General features: G+C 46.2%; 1 protein-coding gene and 1 long non-coding RNA gene across 9 annotated transcripts in view; one reads left to right on the top strand and one right to left on the bottom strand.

Annotated features, from left to right (window-relative positions):
* Positions 1-909: 909 nt before the first annotated feature.
* Positions 910-18,832, bottom strand: part of DNAJB6 (DnaJ heat shock protein family (Hsp40) member B6) — a 67,490-nt gene continuing 49,567 nt past the window's right edge. For 5 of the 8 annotated variants that reach the window (XM_040545967.1, XM_040545968.1, XM_040545971.1 and 2 more), the window contains 2 exons: positions 18,620-18,826; positions 8,898-10,503 (listed from right to left, as the gene is read on the bottom strand). In XM_040545967.1, the coding sequence (XP_040401901.1) occupies positions 10,421-10,503; positions 18,620-18,826 (290 nt within the window). In that variant the 3' untranslated portion in view covers positions 8,898-10,420. Of the gene's footprint in view, positions 1,389-8,897; positions 12,372-18,619; positions 18,827-18,832 lie in introns of those variants that run through there. The other 3 variants (XM_040545972.1, XM_040545973.1, XM_040545974.1) reach the window with 3 other exon arrangements.
* LOC121064442 lies at positions 1,336-12,153 on the top strand. Its single transcript, XR_005816507.1, has 2 exons — positions 1,336-8,766; positions 11,147-12,153. It is a non-coding gene; the product is annotated as an uncharacterized LOC121064442 (long non-coding RNA).

Genomic DNA, 18,832 nt, shown 5'->3' with positions numbered 1-18,832 from the left:
ATGGACAGTAAAACATCTCCAAAATGAAACTTGACTTGACAGAAAATTGACTTCTTAAAATTAACGATCACCCTCTTTCCATTTGGTGTACCTGCTTTCTCTGGGAACAGTCATCTCTGCCAAAATACCTCAATGAAAATCTCTCTGTTTTCCTGAAAAGGTCAGTTCTACACAGGGAAATAACTCAGAGGTGGGTCTCCTGTGTCTTTGGTCCTTTGTGCACCAGCAATAGGTCAGAGAATCACAGCCTGGTTGGGTTGGCAGCACCTCGGGATCCCTCGGGCCCAGCCCCTGCCCCAGCAGGGCCACGCAGAGCAGGGTGCCCAGGCCCACGGCCAGGCAGCTTTAGGAGTTCTCCAGGGAGGAGACCCCACAGCCTCTGGGCAGCCTGGGCCAGGGCTCTGCCACCCGCCTGGCACAGCCTGGGGGTCAGGGGAACGTCCAGGTCTGTGAGTGGATCCCCAGGGGCTGAAAGCTTCCACCTCAGGACTGGGATCACTTGGGCAGCTCCAGTGTCACAGGGCTTGGGCATTGCAGCTCTCCCAGGGCATCTTCCAGTAGGGGTCTGGGATCCCCGTGCCCGGCTGAGACCTCAGCCCTGATGCCATGGGCTCTTCCTTGGCTCAGGAAGCCCAGTTATGGGGAAAAGCTCAGGGTTGAGCTTAAAATGTAGTTGCTTGGAGGCAGTGCTGATATATGTACTCAGCCACACAACACCCTCTGTATAAACACACCTGAACTGTAGTTTAAATGACCACTAATCCAGTGCTACCTGGAGTAAACCAAGAGTTGAGGGGACGTGGAGACCACATCTATTTAAAAGTAAATAAATAAATAAATAAGATGAGAAGCTCCCTGTGTCCCTTTGCCTAAGGGAGACACAAAAGAAGAGAGGACCCACCAGGTAGGTAAGCTGTTTATTTACCAGTTCTTCAAGAAACACAAGACACATTCAGCATAGGCAGCAGAGGAAGAGGACCCACATTTGTGAGGTCTGGGAGCAGAGGTCACCCACACAGATTTAAAAAAAAAAAAAAAAAAGGCAAGAACAAGCAGAAAAAAAAAACAGGAACAGCCTCACAGGCCTCCCCAGACATCTCTAGGTGGAGTCTCACACAGCTGTCAGGCAAAGCAGCTCTGCTTCCCTGCAGTTATATTGGTCTGTTTTTTGCCATCAGCATCGTGGAGCTTTAATACCAAACCCTCAGTGCTGACCACCATTTCTCCAGTGAGCGAAGGGAGGCGACGGCAGGTGCTCGATGACTGGCCTTCCTCTTCCTTCTCCTCCTCTTCCTCCCTCCAGCATCTCAAAGCTCCACGCCGTGTCCTGCCCTGCCAGCACGCTCAGCTTCACACCTGCTCAGCTGCTTTCCAAATAGGCCTCACACCTTTAAAAAGATAATAGATGTTTTCTTTATCATCACCTCTGGAAAAATTCTTAATAAAAGCCGAGATTAATACATATATATTATAAATAGCTCAGCGGCACCAGACAAACAGCTTTCACACTCCAAAGCCTTATTTCAGGAAAGCGAGCACTCTGACTGCAAGACGCAGACCACTATTGATTGCTGGTCCCATAAATCACATTTATTTTCCAAATAATAGGAAGATTCATTGTTTTCTGCCAAGCATTGTCACCTTGTAATAGAAACCAGTCAAAGCAACAGTAATTTTCACACCATAAAAACAGTATCAAGTCTGTTCACTGAGCAGGATGAGCGCTATCGACTGGGGAGGGAGGGAGGGAAAAGAAAAACAGGAGACAAAAACGAAGAAATTAAGTAATGATGTATAGGGCCTGTAATGAAAGGTCTGTTAACATTTCCATTATTCAGCATCCCTCCCCAGAGGCCTCCTGTGAAACATTTATAGCCCTGTTAGCAAACCCTCTCCTCAAAGCAGGGCTGCAAGGGGTTCATGGTGGGACACCGAGGTGTCAGCGAAGGGGAGGCCAAACCCTTGCATGGTCGCTGTTTATTGACACCCAACAAAAAAGCCCCAGAACTTTTGACTAAATTGAGTTTTTCTGCTGCAGAGAGACATAGGGCTAAGGGAATGGGGGCTGCAGAAGGGTCACCATCAGGGGAGATCACAGGGTGGTGACAGAGGATACAGATCTGCCTCTACCTGCCCCACGTCTGTCCCCGCTCTCAGGGCACCTGCTGAGGTTGCCCACATTAAAATTAAATAGCACTGCAGGAGAAGTTGGACGTACAAATCCTTATTATTAAAATTCACCAAAGCATTAAAAAAAAAAAAAACCAACACCGTCTCCATGTCTCCAGAGCAGCTCACATAGATCAGATACTTGCAAACTGGCCAGCTAGGAGGTTTGCTTGCACCGCCCCGGCAAAGCCATGAGTATTTCAGCAGGAGGCAAAGCAGGTGGCTGAAGGTCTCAGCAGAGGTGGAGGAGACTGAGACCCATGTCCCGAGGAGCTTGGCCTCCACCAGCACCAGTTCCATCACTCACTGTGACCCATCACCCATTACATCCCATAGACACAGATCCATACCCCATGCTAGGACAGCATCCTGAAGGATCCTGTCTGCTGCTGCTTAGTGGCTGTGTGGAGGGTTAGCACCATGCCAGCAGTGCAGCCAGCAGTAAAGGGAACGAAAAGCTGACCTAGAGTGCCCTGTGAGCTTTTCTGCCTGTCACTGGGCATCTGTCACTCTGTATTATATCAAAAAGCATAGGGCCAGTCTCTAACCCCCTGAATCTCCAAATCAAGCCTTCATACTCTTAGTTCTACAGCAACGACAGATGATGGTATCATCACCCTTTTCTAGTCAATGTCAGCAGAAAGTAGCCCTAAAATAAAGGCAAACCATCCTCTCTGCTTGGAGAGGCAGTCTCTTCCTGATGACTCCTGTTTCTGAGCAAGGTTAACCCACGGTAACAAGAGGCTGATGACTTTTCTGGGTGGAAAATAGACTCTGAGGCAACTCCTTGTTAGCAACTTTAACAAAACATTGCTAAACCACAGACCTGAACTTATCAGCTAACTAGTCTAGGAAAAACTTAGTAATCTCTGCATGAACCAGCAGTTGTTTCATAATTGTGCTGGTAGAAACACCTAAGCTCTCCAGCTCTCTCAGCTGACACATCACAATAAAACATGATAGGAGGTGACTCATTACCATCGTGTTCTATCACATCCCAGCTCCTAATGCAACCTGGGACCTGCATTGCAAGTTAGCTGAATAATATTTTCCTAAACAGTCATGACAGAAAAATCTGTGGTTCCGAGGGAGGTCGTGTTGTTGATTAACCACCACCACCAAACCTGAATCCTGCTGAGAAAGAGGAGGCCCTGGGCTCAGGTGCACACAAAAATCTCCCTGCAAAACACAGCAGGGCTACCTCAGGAGCACAGCAAGCAGAGATTACCTAGTGTTTGCACTGGGATGGAGACCCAGTTGGGTGAAATTGTATTTAAAGTGGAGATGGATCTGAATCAGAACTACAGATCCAGACACAACATTCTGGGGGTTGGACCCAGCTAGGCAATGGGCCAATATTGACTTTGCACTTTAAGAATCATGGTTTGATGTCCTGCGCCCTCTCATCTCTGCAGATCCTCCCTACCTATCGCTGATACTTCCCCATGACTAAAACCCCAGCTGTTTATGATTTCCCAGATGAAGTCAGTGCCCCTGGAACCTGGTAAGCGAACTCTTATTTTGCCTTGCATATGCAAAATGGAAGGAATTTTGCCTTCCCTGTGCAAAATGTGCTGAAGGGTGTTGGGAAAGCCACAGCCCCGATTTCTACAACTGGGAAAAACCCTTTGCACATTGGACAAAATGGGTCAGGAAGTGGAAAAGCAGTTGCAGTGCCAGATGCAATGCTGCAGAAATTGGGGACGTGTGGATTCGCACAGGCTGTGCCTCCAGGTGCTGCCTACAGGGACATGTCACACCAAGAGCAAGGCAGCTTCCCAAGGGGACCCAACCCATCTCTCTGCTTGGCAGTGCTCGTACGGCCAGCACTGGGCTTCCATAGGAGGTGGCAAACTGGTGGTGGCACCTCCAGGCACGTGGAGCTGGGGATAGCCAACACCTGCAGCCCAAGGAGGAACAAGTGGCTGCAGGAGTTGTGTGGGGTCAGGAGCAGTGTGTCCCATCTGCTGCCAGTGCCCCGTGACACATCTTCATCCGAGGCGGGGTGAAGGAAGGTGAAGGTGTGTTGGACTTCTGCAAACACCAACCCTGCAATGAGCTCAAGCATCCTCGTTGCGGATCCCGGGAATCTGGAGGCATCGGAGGCGGCTCTCAGGGGTCAGTCTCCTCTTCCCGCATCCCAGGCTTTACTCAGTGGCATTTCTCTGTCTGTCAGCCCGACACAGGGTGTTAGCGAGTTGCTGAAATGCTAGTCATGCTCGTCTGGGCGGTCGTCACAATTTATAGAGCTGAGTTTAACGAGCTTTCCTAACCTGAGAGGATGATCAAAGGTAGTGAATGGCTTTCCTGCGAGGAGTGATGAAGCACGCCGGACCTCTTGGGTCATAAAAGAGTTAACCAAAGCCTGACAGGAGTGAAACCTGGAAGTCATGGAAGAGGTGAATGAGGATGTGATGTTCCCAGTGTCTTACAACGTAAGGGTGGAGGAAACCAATGTGGAATGGTTGAAAACAGAGGGGATATGACCTCACCCAACAGATTCCTTGCTGTAGGATTTTGTGGGTATTATGCAGATTCCCAGGTTAAGAGGCAACTGAGCAAATCAATGGAAACAAAAATCAGGCAACGGAAAAACTCCATTTCCGGATCCAGGAGCCTCTGACCCAGAGAGTGCCAAAGCTGGGAAAACATTAGGGTGAAGCATAATTACACACTCAACTTGTTCTTGTGCTCTCCCCTAGGCATCCACCATTAGTCACTATCAAAGATAGGCCAGTGGGACAGAGCTGACAAATCACTTTTCTGAGTATAAAACATGACTCACAGCAGCGGGAAGGATCTGGTGCTGGTTACCTCCTTGCCTTGCATCCCGAAGTGTTAAGCCCAAGTTGTCACATCACCACCAGCACGGCAGGTTGTGGCTTGCCTCTGCTGCCAGGAGCACGTCGTGCACCTCTGGTGCGCATCCCCTCCAGGTACCGTGGGAAGAGTCTGCCTGGTGCTCCTTAATGACTTCTTAAAGCTCAGTCATGCTCTGAGTGCTCGGGGTATTAAAGGAGCTTATATTATCCCTTGGTCTCACGTAGCAATATGCAGCCAGCACTGCTCCACTGAGGACATTCAAACATCCAAAGCTGTCACACGGCACACCTCCAGAATTCAGACAGAAACACGAGTTTCATGAATTTTAGCTTAATACATTTCCGAGATGCGTTTGCCTACTGGGTTTGGAGCAATCTACTGTGTTCTACTGTTACCTTTCATCTTAAAATCCTAGAACCAAATTTTGCTGTTAAAGTAAGGAAATTCTCCCGAGCCTAACTCTTTAGTATTGAGATAATGTAAAAATAACACTTCCCAAACCACAAGACTTCATTATATTGCAACCACTGGCAGCCTAACGAACAAGCGAGCTATTCTGCATTAACCGAAGGATGAGCACTTCCCAAACAAGGGATGGAAAAAATGATGTGTGCTATGTAAGTAGAAAGGTGTATGTGCATGCCAACGGAAACAGGCATCGAAGAGAAGCAATCGAACACCCAGGCAGTACACTGAGGCCTCGTTCCATCCTTGGGGACGTTCTAAAAAATCGGTGACCACTTCCAGGCAGACATGGAGGCGTTTTCCTGAAACCAAAGCATTCAGACTCGTTATGAGAGCAGGTGTTCTGGTTTTCCTCTCACATTCACTTCTTGCTTTTTGGGGTTGCTTTTGGCAACATGGTGCTTCCTGGAAGAAGGAAGTAAGAAAGTTTGGGATGCTTGATGCTGCAGTTCAAGATATGTAGAATGAGGTGAGCAGTCTCTACCTGTGAGGAGAGCAGCGAGGTAACCTAACCCCACACTTGGAAATGGCAGCTCAGAGCAGCTCAGCCTCTTTGGCCATGCTTCTTCTGCTGTCCAGAATTAACAGCCAGTGTCAGAAGGCACCAGCAAGCTCCTTAACACACCTGACACTTCCCAACACGCCACCTGAACCCTTTCTGCTAGAAAAACCTGTGAGAAGTCCAGGTGTGCTGACACAAGGCAGCTGAATCTATTACAGGTTCAAATGTGAACATTTAATAAATCTGAGCATCTGTGGATCTCTTTAAGTGCCCTGTTTTAATTTTAATCAGTGGAGAAGAAAAAAATCCTTGCCCTGCTTTCAATTTTCAGCGCTACAGGTAGCAATGAGCAGAGTTTTGCAACTAATGATAAAAAATCTCTTCAGACCAGATTCCAACCTACTCACTGGGAAAAGGAGAATTAAATATAGCTAATCATGGGTGATTGTACCATTCCCCCGTCAACATGGAAGGAAGGGAGTAAGATGCTTCCTAGGAAAGCTAAAGTGAGAAGGAGACAGAGCACTAAAATATTAGCTAAGTTTGGACATAAGGGAGCAAGACTGCACATCTGAGGTCTGAAATGCAGCAAGGACTAACCTGAGCATCCCAGGAATGAACGGTCCTGTGCAACTGGCAAATACAAAAGAGGAAGGAGGAGGAAGGGAAATGAATGTATTTCTAAGTATATAGAAGTATATATTTCATAAACAATGAAATTCAGTACAGTTACAAGCTGATCCCGCCACTTGATAGGCATCGCTTTGGTGGCACATGGCTGGAAATGTTCACGAAGATGTGGGCACGTCACACGTTTCAGGCATCGTTGGAGAAATGGGCAGTTTCATGCTTTCCTAACACTTATTACATATCTTTTGGGTATCCGACTCTTTTCAGAAGGAGCACCTTTGGGATGTGTTATTTCAAACAATGCACACAAAGGATCATGAGATCGTTCTGAAATTTGCCAAGCTAAGAAAGAAAAACAGAGCTTTGTCTTACCTTTTAGGAGCGGTGCTTACAGGTCGGGAAGCTGCCCAGAGAGGTGGGCACCAGCACTAATCAGAGACTGGGCAGAAACTTGAAAAATATATTTTTATCACTTTGACACCAACACTCTCTGAGATCATTTATTTAACATCAAAGTCTTGCCAAACCTCGGTTCAAAGAGCAGGCTGCACACCTCTAAAAGGTGTGAAAAAACCAACTGAATTCAAACCATTTTCACAGTGGCGTCTTCCAAGTGAGGAGCAGGAGCCCTTATCTCTCCCCGTTTCGCTTGTTTGCGATTGTGTCCTCCTATCTGAAGATAAAACTGTTTTGTTTTCAGTGTAACATTTTAATTATGCTGTTTCTCAACTCGCTGCGTGTTCTTTACCCTAATAATTTAACTTTCTCATGGGATTCTAAAAGGGATTGAAAACACTTCGGATCTGTGAGCCCAGGTGGCTGCTCTGTAACGAATCGTTTTGCAACACATTTTATACATGACGCCAGGTCTGTATTTAGACTAGCTCTGTTTCCGTCCTCAGCTCTTCCATACACGTGTTGTAGGATAGTCAGAAACCTTTTTGTACCTTTCATAATACATTTGTTCACAGCCACTCATGGGCCAGCGCTATCTTTTATCAGTTGTGGCGTCTCACGCCCACCTGCATTTTTCCTGCCCCATATCATCACGCAGCCTTCACCCTTGGCAGATGGATGCAGAGGGATACAGAGACCTCGTGAGATGTGCGTCTGCTCATACACACGCGGCAGACACGGCACAGGCTGTCCTGCATCACCCAGCATGTCGCGATACCCCAGCTGACAGCCCTGCTCCATGGTACTCCTTGAAGCAGTTGCCTTTCAGTTAATGCCCAGAAATAACCGGGCTGAGGGAAGGAATCGTGCTCGATGGCCATGGGCCCACATTGCTTAATTTCTGGGCAAGCTTAGGCAGATTCTAGGTAGTTACAGGAAAGATGATGCCCGTGATTCCTTCCTCCAAGGACTCTGCGTTTCCCAGGAGCTTCTCCCAAGGTAGCACAGCTGCAAGCAGGCGCCCACATTTCTGGGGGGTGCCCTCAGTGAGATGGGCATCTCAAGGGGCTGGGCAGCCATTAAGGGGCAAAGCTGCAGTTTTCTGCAGTTTTGTACTCTGGTGCAGGGGTACATACAGTTCACCTAGGTTCTCCTTGGGTATGGCCCCCAACAAAGCCATGCCCAGATCCCAGATGATGTGGCAGTGCCTACACGCAGGCTTCATAAAGTGCTCAGGCTTCCTAACCAACCACGAGCCCACCTGCAGGCCTCCTAATTAAGGCTCTGTCCTCCTTCTTCAGGCCTAATGCAGGGATGGGACTCGGGAATATATTTACGTACCCAAATGACGGTCTGCTCTAACTCTTCAAGGCACATTCCTGATCTGCAGCCACGCTGTCCTGTGACGTGAGGCTGCCCACAGCACAGGGACAGCCCGGGGAGACCAGTCCTAGGCTGGCGTCACCTCTCCCTTCCTCCACCTCTCCTCCTTCTCCAAGGAAGGCACCATTTTCCCCACAACAAGGAGCTTAATAGCTTAAAATTAGCGCACATATTAATGGGGACTTCTCCCCAAAGGGGGAAGGGCTTTAAATGGGATGCAATTCAAAGAGCTGTGCATTTCTCTGTATGATCCTTGTATGCAATGTGCAGGCTCCGTTTGATGTGTATGCTCCTGTGGTGATATTTCCAGCCAGAAGGAACCCTGGCTTTCCAGTATCAGCCATTTGGCATGGGGACTCTATCGACTTGCTCATGGATGTAGCAGAAGGCATCGCGTGGTGAGCTTGTGGGTGTTCGGTGACTGTGGGCTCTCCTCTTGTGCTTACAGCCTCAGCTCTAACACAAATCAAACAGGAACAGCTGGTGCCAGCTCTAGTCTACAGGACAGTGCAAGAGGACAAAGTATAAAGGAGAATTTTCTTTATTTTTAAATATTAGTAACACTGCACAAAAATGAAAAAGTGGTACTTAAGTGACAGAAAAAATGGTACTCAGGCTTATTTCATATTAACCTTAATTTAAATACCCTAACAGAGTTCATGTATGGTTATATGTTTGCGTAAGATTATGTTCTGTAATGTAAGCATTAGAAGCTAAACCATTCAGATACCACAGACACCAGAATTTGTTATATCAAACCATGCTAAAATGCAGACTTGATTTTTTTCTGTTTAGCTTCTTCCTTACACCATTATGTGTATCGCTTCATACACGAGGGAGTGAGTTTCTCCAGGAACTGTGGACTTTCAGTATTGCTAGGTTTCAGTCTGTTACATCAACAACATATTGGCAAGAGGAAGACACGAGAAACAAAACAAAACCATGAGCTGATAACTCCTACCTGAAGGTTAAAAAGAGGAGGCAACGTACTGACAAGAAACATGCAGGTAAATGCTTAAGGCAACAGAAGGGCTCTGGACAAACTAAAAGGTTAAGAGAAGCAATGGATCATGCACATGAGACGATTACGGGAAGCAAGGAAGTAATCTAGCCAGAAAATGTAGATTTCTTTTAAACTGAAGACATGTTTTCAAAAAAAAAAATTAGTCCTGCAATAAAACGGATGCAAAATGGTTTCATACATAAAGATGCAAGTTCTTTGCAGAAAAAAAAAAAAAGACAAAATCTTACGCAGATCCTGAAATATTTTCATTATCTAAAAGCTACTCAACAGAAACAAAGAGCAGTTTTAAAGTAGCACTTAGATCATTTGTCTCTAGCTTCTGAAAACAAAATTTTAAAATAAGGAATGATTTCACTAAATGATTCACCGGGAGTCAACTACGCTTAAAGAAATCAGCAGAAGTGTTACAGAAGACCGTCATTACACTAAGTTTCTTAAAACCAGAGGATATAACTTCATGATACACTTTAAAAAGAAGGAACATTTTAATAGTAGGGACAAACCTTTGCTGCCCAGCTTGGGAGAAAAAAACATAGAAGTCATTTATTAAGTCTGCATAAATTACCACATGAGAGCATGTCTCAGTCCGACTCCCAGTGACATGAAGGAACGGGATTGATGTTTAACTCTTTCAACAAGCCTGATGTTGACGCTAGAGTGACTGGACAAGCAGGCATTTGCACAACTGTCTATAACCTACAAAACAAATAAATGCTAGACTAGAGTAGTTTTAGTCCCAGGGAAGGAAGAGGTAAGAGATTCTGTAATGTTTTCCAATCGTCAAACATAACACACTTCTAACCAAGTTCAGCCTCGTCCAAATTCCTTAACCTGACTGGCAAGAAAGCCACTCCGTGAAACTAAAAAGAATAATATAGTGCAATTTTAGTACAGTTTTAAACATGAGTCACTTCCTTACTAGCAGTGTGAACAATCAAAAAAATATATATATACTCAGAAGAGTTGTGCTCAAATGTAACGTAAGTTGCTGTTATTGTAAAGGTATTGGCACAGCAGAGAAGTCCGTTTTAGTAACTCCCTTTGGTTGACTTCTTCTTCTTCTGTTCCTCTCTCTGCTTCTGCTTCCTCCTCTTGCTGCCTTCTTTGTATCCTGAGGAAACATGGCTTGTGAAACACTATTCACAGTATTCATGGACTTTTCCCCTCTATCAAATGCACGCGTTCTCTGAATGGTTTAAGGAGTCTTAAAGAAAAGATCTGGCTTTCCAATTTTTTTTTTTTTTTTATTATCATTTTAAATAATCAGTTCTAATATATCCCTTACATAGGACAGAAAGAAAACACTGTATCTATCTTTGAAGTCTGAAAAGATCTAGGAACTTTCAGAAGACTTCAAAGCCATTCAGGAAAAGCTTCAAAATTAGAGCACATGCAAAACCAGAATAATTTTCAAAATGGAAGCAATAAGACTTACACAGCAGGAGCTATTTAAGTACTGGCATTTCCTGCCCACAGTGTTTAGAGTTACCACGATATTTGCATTTCCATTTTAAAAACAGGGAATGCTGAGAATCCTGAGTAAATAAGAAGGTGCTCAGTGTTTACCAATATGCGCTTTATATGCGGGTCATCGGTCTGCTCATGCTTAACAATGCACCATAGGCTACATGGTGCTGCAGCTCCTATGGTACATGGAAGCATTAAGTTCAAGCAACAACCACTTGCTACTGGTTCAACAGGCACAAGCTTTCAGCCACGTGATTGTCATCCCAATATGTTCTTTTTCCCCACAGAGATGCACGAAAACCAGTTCCTGCTCTGCGTCACCTCCTCTCCTCCAGGCTTGCAGCACCACACAACTTGCCAGCGGACTTGCCTGTACAGTGCAGAACCAGCACCACATCTACCCAGTGCACTTACAAACCTAAACTCAAAGGTAGCACGCACTTCCCTCAAATAACCAAAAGCAAACCATGCCGTGAGGTGGCAGGAGGGATCCCGTAGCTCAGCGATGCTCTGCCACTGGGAACCAGCGTGGTCCAGGGAACGGGGCCGCACCGAGAGGACAAGCCCCTCAGCGAGACACCTCGGACCCAGGCTGCGAGTCAGAGGAGCGGCCAGGAAGGGCTCAGCTCTGCCTGTCTGGAAATATTTCTGTTCTCCATTTGGTCTGCAGGCAGCGGGACATGACCCTGAAGGAAGCCACCTCACTGCAGCGCCCGGTGCTCCAGCCGTTTAGCACCAACAGCAAAATTAGGATGGGAAAAGGAAACAGCGTGAGGTCAGAGGGTTACGGTAACCAGAGCGCTTTGAAGTCAGGCTGTGGCTTCAGGTGCCTCGAGTCAGAGCTCCTCCCAAGTGCAATTACAGCTGTGCCACAGCAGAGCTGCAGTTCCGCAATTTAAGACTTCAGGAGAGCCACACTTGTTTGGGCTAAAATCACTTCAGACACTAGCAAAAGCTGGAGCATTAGAGGAAATACACTCCCTTGCAGCAAAGGAAAACTGCTCCTAGGTTATCACTCCAGCTCCTACGCTGTACCAACAGCATTACTTCACCTTCTGCAATCATCTGAGTCAAGAGCCAGGATATTTGTTTAGAAATTCTGCCATGAGTGATTAGCCTGTGCAAAGTTAGAGTGGAAACCAGTTTTATTGTTTAAGGAAGAGAAAAGCTGCCAGTGCTTTGTGGAATTGCAAATGACGTGGTGTTTTCCCCGTGCCCTGCCACCCTCCTGAGATACAGCCCCATCCTGGGGGACACTGCCTGAACATCTCAATAAAAACCCCACCCACGAAGGTCACTTCGACATCAGCCCTTCGGTCTCCTACACGCTGCCAAATCTGGGATCCCCTGGCTTTTGATTTGCTGCATTAAAAAGATGCAGTAAGAGACACGTCCCAGAAGGACTCAAGCATCTCTCGGCTTTCCCACAGAGGCCAACGGAGGCAGAAGAGACGTGCTGACTCCCGAGGATCACTCATCCAAAGGGTGTTATTCAAATGGATCTTCCCTTCACTGGAAGGGAAAAACAGCATCATATCGGCTGATCAGAACTAGTTCACGTCATAACGATGAAACATCAGCACAGATATTTGGGAAAGGACCATTGAAACCTAACAGGTTATTAGCTTCATTATTTTCTCATTTTTCATTCTCAAAACACTGTCAGCGTTTCCAAAAGGCTTCCACATACAGGCATGGTTGCTTTTGATGCTATTTAATATCATAACTCTTTTTTTTATGTTTTGAAAGTCAACTTTCTTCAAACGGTTGAGCTTTTGAAAGCAATTCTAGCAACTTTTCCCTAAGAATGCTGTGAGTCAAATGTAAATTAGGGCTTGAAATGAATGCCACATAATTCATTGTCTTCTAAATGAAACAATTCAAATGTTAAAATAATGCGGTATGAAGATATTTAGGTATTTGACAACATGGTCTCCTACCAGCTCTCAAACGATAAGGGTAAAAAGTGGAAATCTTTCAAGTGTTATCACTGACACACAGATACAGATTGGCCAGAGTAGGAGATAATGCACAAATACAGAGTATTCCTCAGGAGAAAACTGCCAGGTCCTTTCTGTTTCTAGCCTGCTGTGATAAATAATTTCACTCCCAGCCATTTCCCTTGCTACCCCCACCTAAGAAGAAAGGATAGGTCAAACTTTGTCACTCTGTTAGCTCCAGTGATGCTACGCTGGGTGATAACAGCCAAAAACCTGATCCAAACAATTGGAGCAGCTCCTAACAAAAATAAAAATCGCACACGAAAGATTTAAGTAACCCTTCAGTGCTCATTTCACTGGAATACTTCAACAGGCACTAATTAAAAGCATATTTAGCTGCCTTGGTTAGAAGGCTAGTCCCAAAGTCATGAGAGAATAAAATCAGATTTAGAAAAGCAGCAGCCCCAGTACTATTTGATTAATTTGTAGTAAATGTGTCCTGGTGGGTTGCCAGCATCACGAAGTGGTCGTGGAAAGCTGCAACAGACAGTGCCCGGCAGAGCCGGTTTCAGCTGAGCAGTTCTGGTCTCGGAGAGGGGCTTTGCAAATTCCCACCCTTGGAAGTAATTGTTAGCCACCTAAACTCTAGAAATGCATGACGTGAAGAGTCTCAGAGAAGGGTGGAGGGAGAATCAGGTTTCTGAGAGCTTCACGAGGCTTTGATATTTGGAAACAGATTCGCTCAAATGCAGATAGCCATCAGCCTAGCTTGGTATGCTCTCGCTTTTGTCAGCTGCCAGGAGCAGGGATGGATGAAGCAAGAATCCACACCATTTGGAATTACACCTGTTTTACAACCTGCACAGTCCTTGTCTACAATAAACAGCATCTGCTGATCCACTCTCCATTTCATCCCCCTCTCTTCTACTTCCAAAAGAACCATAGAGAGCACAGAAGTTATTCCAGCTTTCAGAAAGCTGCTTCCAATGCTTAGTAGCAACTCCCTCAACCACGCAGCAAGGACCAAAACAAACTGGGAAGCCTCTCTGATGGGTCCCAGGCTGACTTTTCTCCTGATTTTCCACTTCTCTGCCATCCGCAGCTCCCAAAAGCACAATTTTGTTCAGTCACTGACTTCGAAACTCATCACGTTCTTGGGAGGCAACAGCAAGGGAGGTGCACACATTGAGCGACGCATCCAAAGGGGCAAGCATCCCAGGGAAAACACTCCTACCCATCCCGTTTGTAGTATCCTACTTTTTCCTGCTCTGCTCGACATCTGCCTGCTCTGCCAGGAATGGCCACGGGTCTGCTCCACCTTCCTTCTGCTGACCCAGGAGAACGTAGGAGTCAGCAGAAGGAAGCAAGGACTTCAGTGGTGACCGATGATTGACACACCATCTCTACCTCCTCCACTTCTTGACTCACATGGGTCAACAACAAAGGCCATGGCCTGATTTTTATGGAAGATCTACAAAGGTGCAGCCAGAAATGGAGCCTCCTTCCACTTTCAGGCTCCAAAGCCCTGAGGCTGGGATGGGAGGGACTCACATCTTCTGCTCAAGTCCCAGTAACAAAAATGGTTTTCAATATCTACTAATTCTTTGCTAAGCTTGTGGCAATTCTTTCAACCTCTTTGAAACCAGAAGGCTCCAACAAGCACACAGAGCTTTAATTGGCCAACAGTTTACACGCAAGTTGGGTTCCGCAGAGCATGCTACTTAATTTTCTGCTCTTAGAGGTATTTCTCTAATCATAAAATAAATTGGGATTTCAAAGTTAGCTAGCTTACCTGAGTTGGAGCCACCATCTGTTATTTTAGCCTGGCCAGATTTGCATATGCCATTACAAAAATTCGCCCCAAATCACAGCTTCAGTATAATTTTACGCATGTGACTCAATTTACAATTACAGCCCTAAACCACACTTTCACACTGCCTCCTTTCAGCCCAAGCCACGGCCCAACAACCACCACAACTTGACCTACTAATCCTCTCCCCGCATCCACGGTTTCTGCCCGTGCCACAGAGCATCGTGGAAGGAGAACCTGCCTTTACGTACAGGGCAGCAGTGACAAAACATCCCACCCCGTCTAGGCATGCTGCTCCACTGTTTAATTATCTTTGCTGTTAAATCCAAGGGGCAAGTTCTCCAGTTTCACTGTCCAACCCTGTGATGTAATTCCACCTTTGATCTTCTAGGGGACTAAAAAGCCGTAGCAACATACTGGGGCCTTCCTTCACGCTTGCTCACCGTACTATTTTCATTACCAATTCTGCCTAAAATTGCTACAAGAACATACCAAGCCAGATACGACCTGCTTGCCTGCTCGTAATTAAGGTAACACTACTGCTGAACGGAGTCCAAGGTTTTACTCCCACATGGCAAGCAAAAGCTTGCAAGGCACTGCAGCCTTGGAAGCCCTTCCATCCATGTGCAACCCAGCCACTTTTTATGGGAAGCAAACGGGTAATGGGGTGATCTCCCACCAGCAGCCAAAAAAACGTACATGAAGGCAGCTCTGGTTAAGCCGAGGGGTCAACGAGCCTGTCCCCAAATCCAGCTGGCATCTTTCCACCCTGTGCCCATGGAAGAAGGGGGCTGCTGCCACATCCCACTCGCACAGCTGCAGGATGTGGAGCAGGGGAGAGTTCATTCCCATCCCGCCCCGTGCTTCCAGCATTCCTCGCGTATTAGGTTTCCACAGAAAACAAAGCAGCTTTGCTTTCCATTACATACAAAACACAAGTATGCGAGGGAATTATAAGGTAATTAGTCTGGATAACCAGCACGTTGATTTTACTAGTCAGTACTGCGTAATTCAGGAAATTGTGTGTTGGTGAGGAGAATGGAGACTGCATTAAAGATGTAATGAAGTTTGAATAGCTCAACTTTCCAGCAGACGAACCCATGCCAGAAAAGGATCAGAATTAGTTAAGCTAGTTCTTTTAAAGTGGTTTCCTCTTCAGTGATGCCAGCAGATGAAAATGAATCAAAAATGAATTATTAATGCTGTAAGTTCTAGGTTAATGCAAGCAATTTCATTCAAAAGGAAGAGCAAACTTTGCAATATTACCTTGCAAATAATGATCTTTAGCATCAAATATTTGTCAATACTTTTACAATTAAACATTTGAACCATTCTTGCTAGATAAAGGTCAAAACTCTCAAATCCGGAGCAGTTTCATTAACAGCTGCAGCCCCCAGGTCTGCACTGGCATGAACACCACTTTGGTACAGCTTGGACATCTCGAGTCAGCCAGACACCATGCTGTCTGAGAGTGCATTACTAGCAGTATCTGAATTTTTACCAAATATATATATATATGTTTGGAGCTAGGCACCTGTTTGAGATACACAGTGACTTCAGAACACAAGGTTAAGTTTTATTCTAAAAGGCCATTCTGAAACCAGTAACACCACAAAACCCAGAGCAATTTCTACTAAAATAAGGTCTCAAAGATAGGTGGAGAACCAGATTTAACTCCATCTGTTTTATATTCAAAATCCACTGCAACAACTGGAAGTCCTGTCTATGGAGAGGATTCATCTCACCCCTGAGTACTGTTCACTAGTCGGCACTGGAGAGAGAGGGGCTTTATCGTATAGCCAAGATGAAACCTACCCCACGTTCCTCCACTTAAATTTCCTAAGGACTTACGAATTAAAACTCAAGCATTCCCACTCCTCAAGCAGGGAAAAGAAAACCACTTCACTGCAGGTGATTCAGTAACAACTGAGAGTTTGCTTTAGGTGCTATAGCTGGGACAACATCTAAAAACAATCGCTGCCAAGGGCCGCGTGCCAACGGTGGCAGAAACGATCCCATCCGAGGTGGAGCCGCGCCAGGGCTGAGGCCGTTGAGCTTCGCTATTTTCCACTGCGGCGAGCAGGCTTGGGGTCAAGGCAGAGAAAGATGCTGCTTTCCCCAGGCCGGCCCGCGAGCGCACGGCAGCTGTCGCGGTGATAAATGAGAAGCCAAGCGGGAGCAAGCGAGTGGTCTACGTAATTACAGAGCTGGTGGAGCCGGCTGGCGGAGCGAGGCAGCCGACGGAGGTGAACACCCATGGAGAACGGCATTGCTGGCCAGGGCTCACGCACAAACTTCCCAGGGAGGGATTAAGACACTCACGTAGGGCTTTATGACTAACTCGACCAGTCCTTCAGCAGCCACTGTCTATCTATCGGAGGAACAGCAGGCAAAATATTTAAAGCAACAATACAAAAAAAATCATAGTCTTGACTGCAATCAAGTTTTCAGCCCTGAATCTTGTATACCTGTTTTATGGCAACTGACAATCTACCGGTAGAACAAAAGATTTGGGGATTGTGCAAATAGTTCCGGAAATTCGTTTTAACTGAAAACTTGTGCGCCTCAGAGCATCAATAGATTCACAGCTGGAAGTCCTAAGCAACGTTAAAATGGCTCTAAAAATTGCAAGGTGCATGTCAAACTCAGATGCTCTTTGGAAACCATTACAAAATGTTGTTATGGTCACAGAGAAGCTGAAGTCTCCAAATGCAGAGCCAAGGTTTTGTTTTGCTAGCTACAGACACAGAAAACAAATCCTGTAACGCCTGTGCAGGAGCTTTCAGTACATCAGCCCAGCTGTTAGATTCAGGCTTCTGTAAAGAATTTAGTTATTTATTTTAAGAAGATTTAATTTATCCATGCCTTAAGAGTCTAAACTTCCAGCAACTGATCAGGAAGACATTTATTTGAATTTCTCTGATTATTCTTGCAAGTTGGCACCCCATGCAATAAATGTAGGTCTTTTGTACAGAATTCAGTGTTAGATTCAAAGGCTCAAACACAGCAGAAGCTGGTATAGCATTGGGAGTGTGTGTGCCTGTGCTTTGGGGGACAGTTGGTTTTTTCCTTCATTTTTTCCAGCACATTTCCCATGTGCTGTGTTTGCCCTGAGGAGCCCGATACGTTTGTGCTTCCCAGCAGATCAGCTAATTCAACACTGCTGAGAATGGCCCTGAGTGCGGGCATCCACGTGGAAAGGCACCTTCATGTTTCAGCCTGGGTTGGGTTGGCAGCACCTCGGGGTCCCTCGGGCCCAGCCCCTGCCCCAGCAGGGCCACCCAGAGCAGGGTGCCCAGGCCCACGGCCAGGCAGCTTTAGGAGTTCTCCAGGGAGGAGACCCCACAGCCTCTGGGCAGCCTGGGCCAGGGCTTTGTCACCTGCACAGTAACCTGTCCTGACAGTCCTGGCTGACCACACGTTCAAATTAAATCAAGTGGTTACGAGGGTTCTGCTGTCCAAGATAGCCTCTGGACTACGCTGCCAAAAATTACAGACTGGAAACACATCAAAGGACTAATTACTTCCAAAAATAACCAGGACTATTGCTGTGCTTCCTTGTTTGCCTGAACTGTCTCAACCCTCTCTATTAAGATTTAGATGCCCAAAATTGCAGCTTCCAGAATTAATACCTGAAGTTGCTGAACTTCTCCTTCGGCAAGGAAGCTAAGCACAATTTAAATAAATGAACGTGCAAAGTACTGCCATTAGTTATTCTCTAAAAGGCCTTCACTTTTAAGAACAAAGAGCGTGGGCACCTCAGCAGCATAACAAAACAATATTTTCCCTGGATCAGGCCCTGAATATCCCAGGGCATTTGTGAATCTAGGCTACGTTGAAGAGCAGAGCTAATGCAGATGAAGGCACACAAGCGGCAGTTTATTATCTACCAGGGTGCTGGCATTAGGTCAGCACGCAGCACCATCTCCTTCCTTGGCTTTTGTTTTTTTCCTTTTGACTAGCTGCTGGATCCTTTTCTGTGCATTTCTCATCAACATGTTTTTGCACACCTGATAAATAAAAAGGGGTCTCCAAGCTGCTTGTAACTCGGCTTCTATCTTGCTCTTCCACCTCATCGCTATTATAATGATAGGCATATTTGGGGGAGCTGGCAGGCTTGTGAGGCTTCAGCAGGCGAGTGTTGGTGGGCTGGAAAGGCAGGGCATGCTGTCCCCTCCGTCTGCACTCCTCGGCAAAGGCTTCTTCGTCTGCCTCACCTGAAA

Source organism: Cygnus olor, chromosome 2 (assembly GCF_009769625.2).
Source record: "Cygnus olor isolate bCygOlo1 chromosome 2, bCygOlo1.pri.v2, whole genome shotgun sequence".
Lineage (NCBI taxonomy): Eukaryota > Metazoa > Chordata > Aves > Anseriformes > Anatidae > Cygnus > Cygnus olor.
Note: the sequence above shows the minus strand (reverse complement) of the source record. Positions and strands in the feature narration are given on the sequence as shown.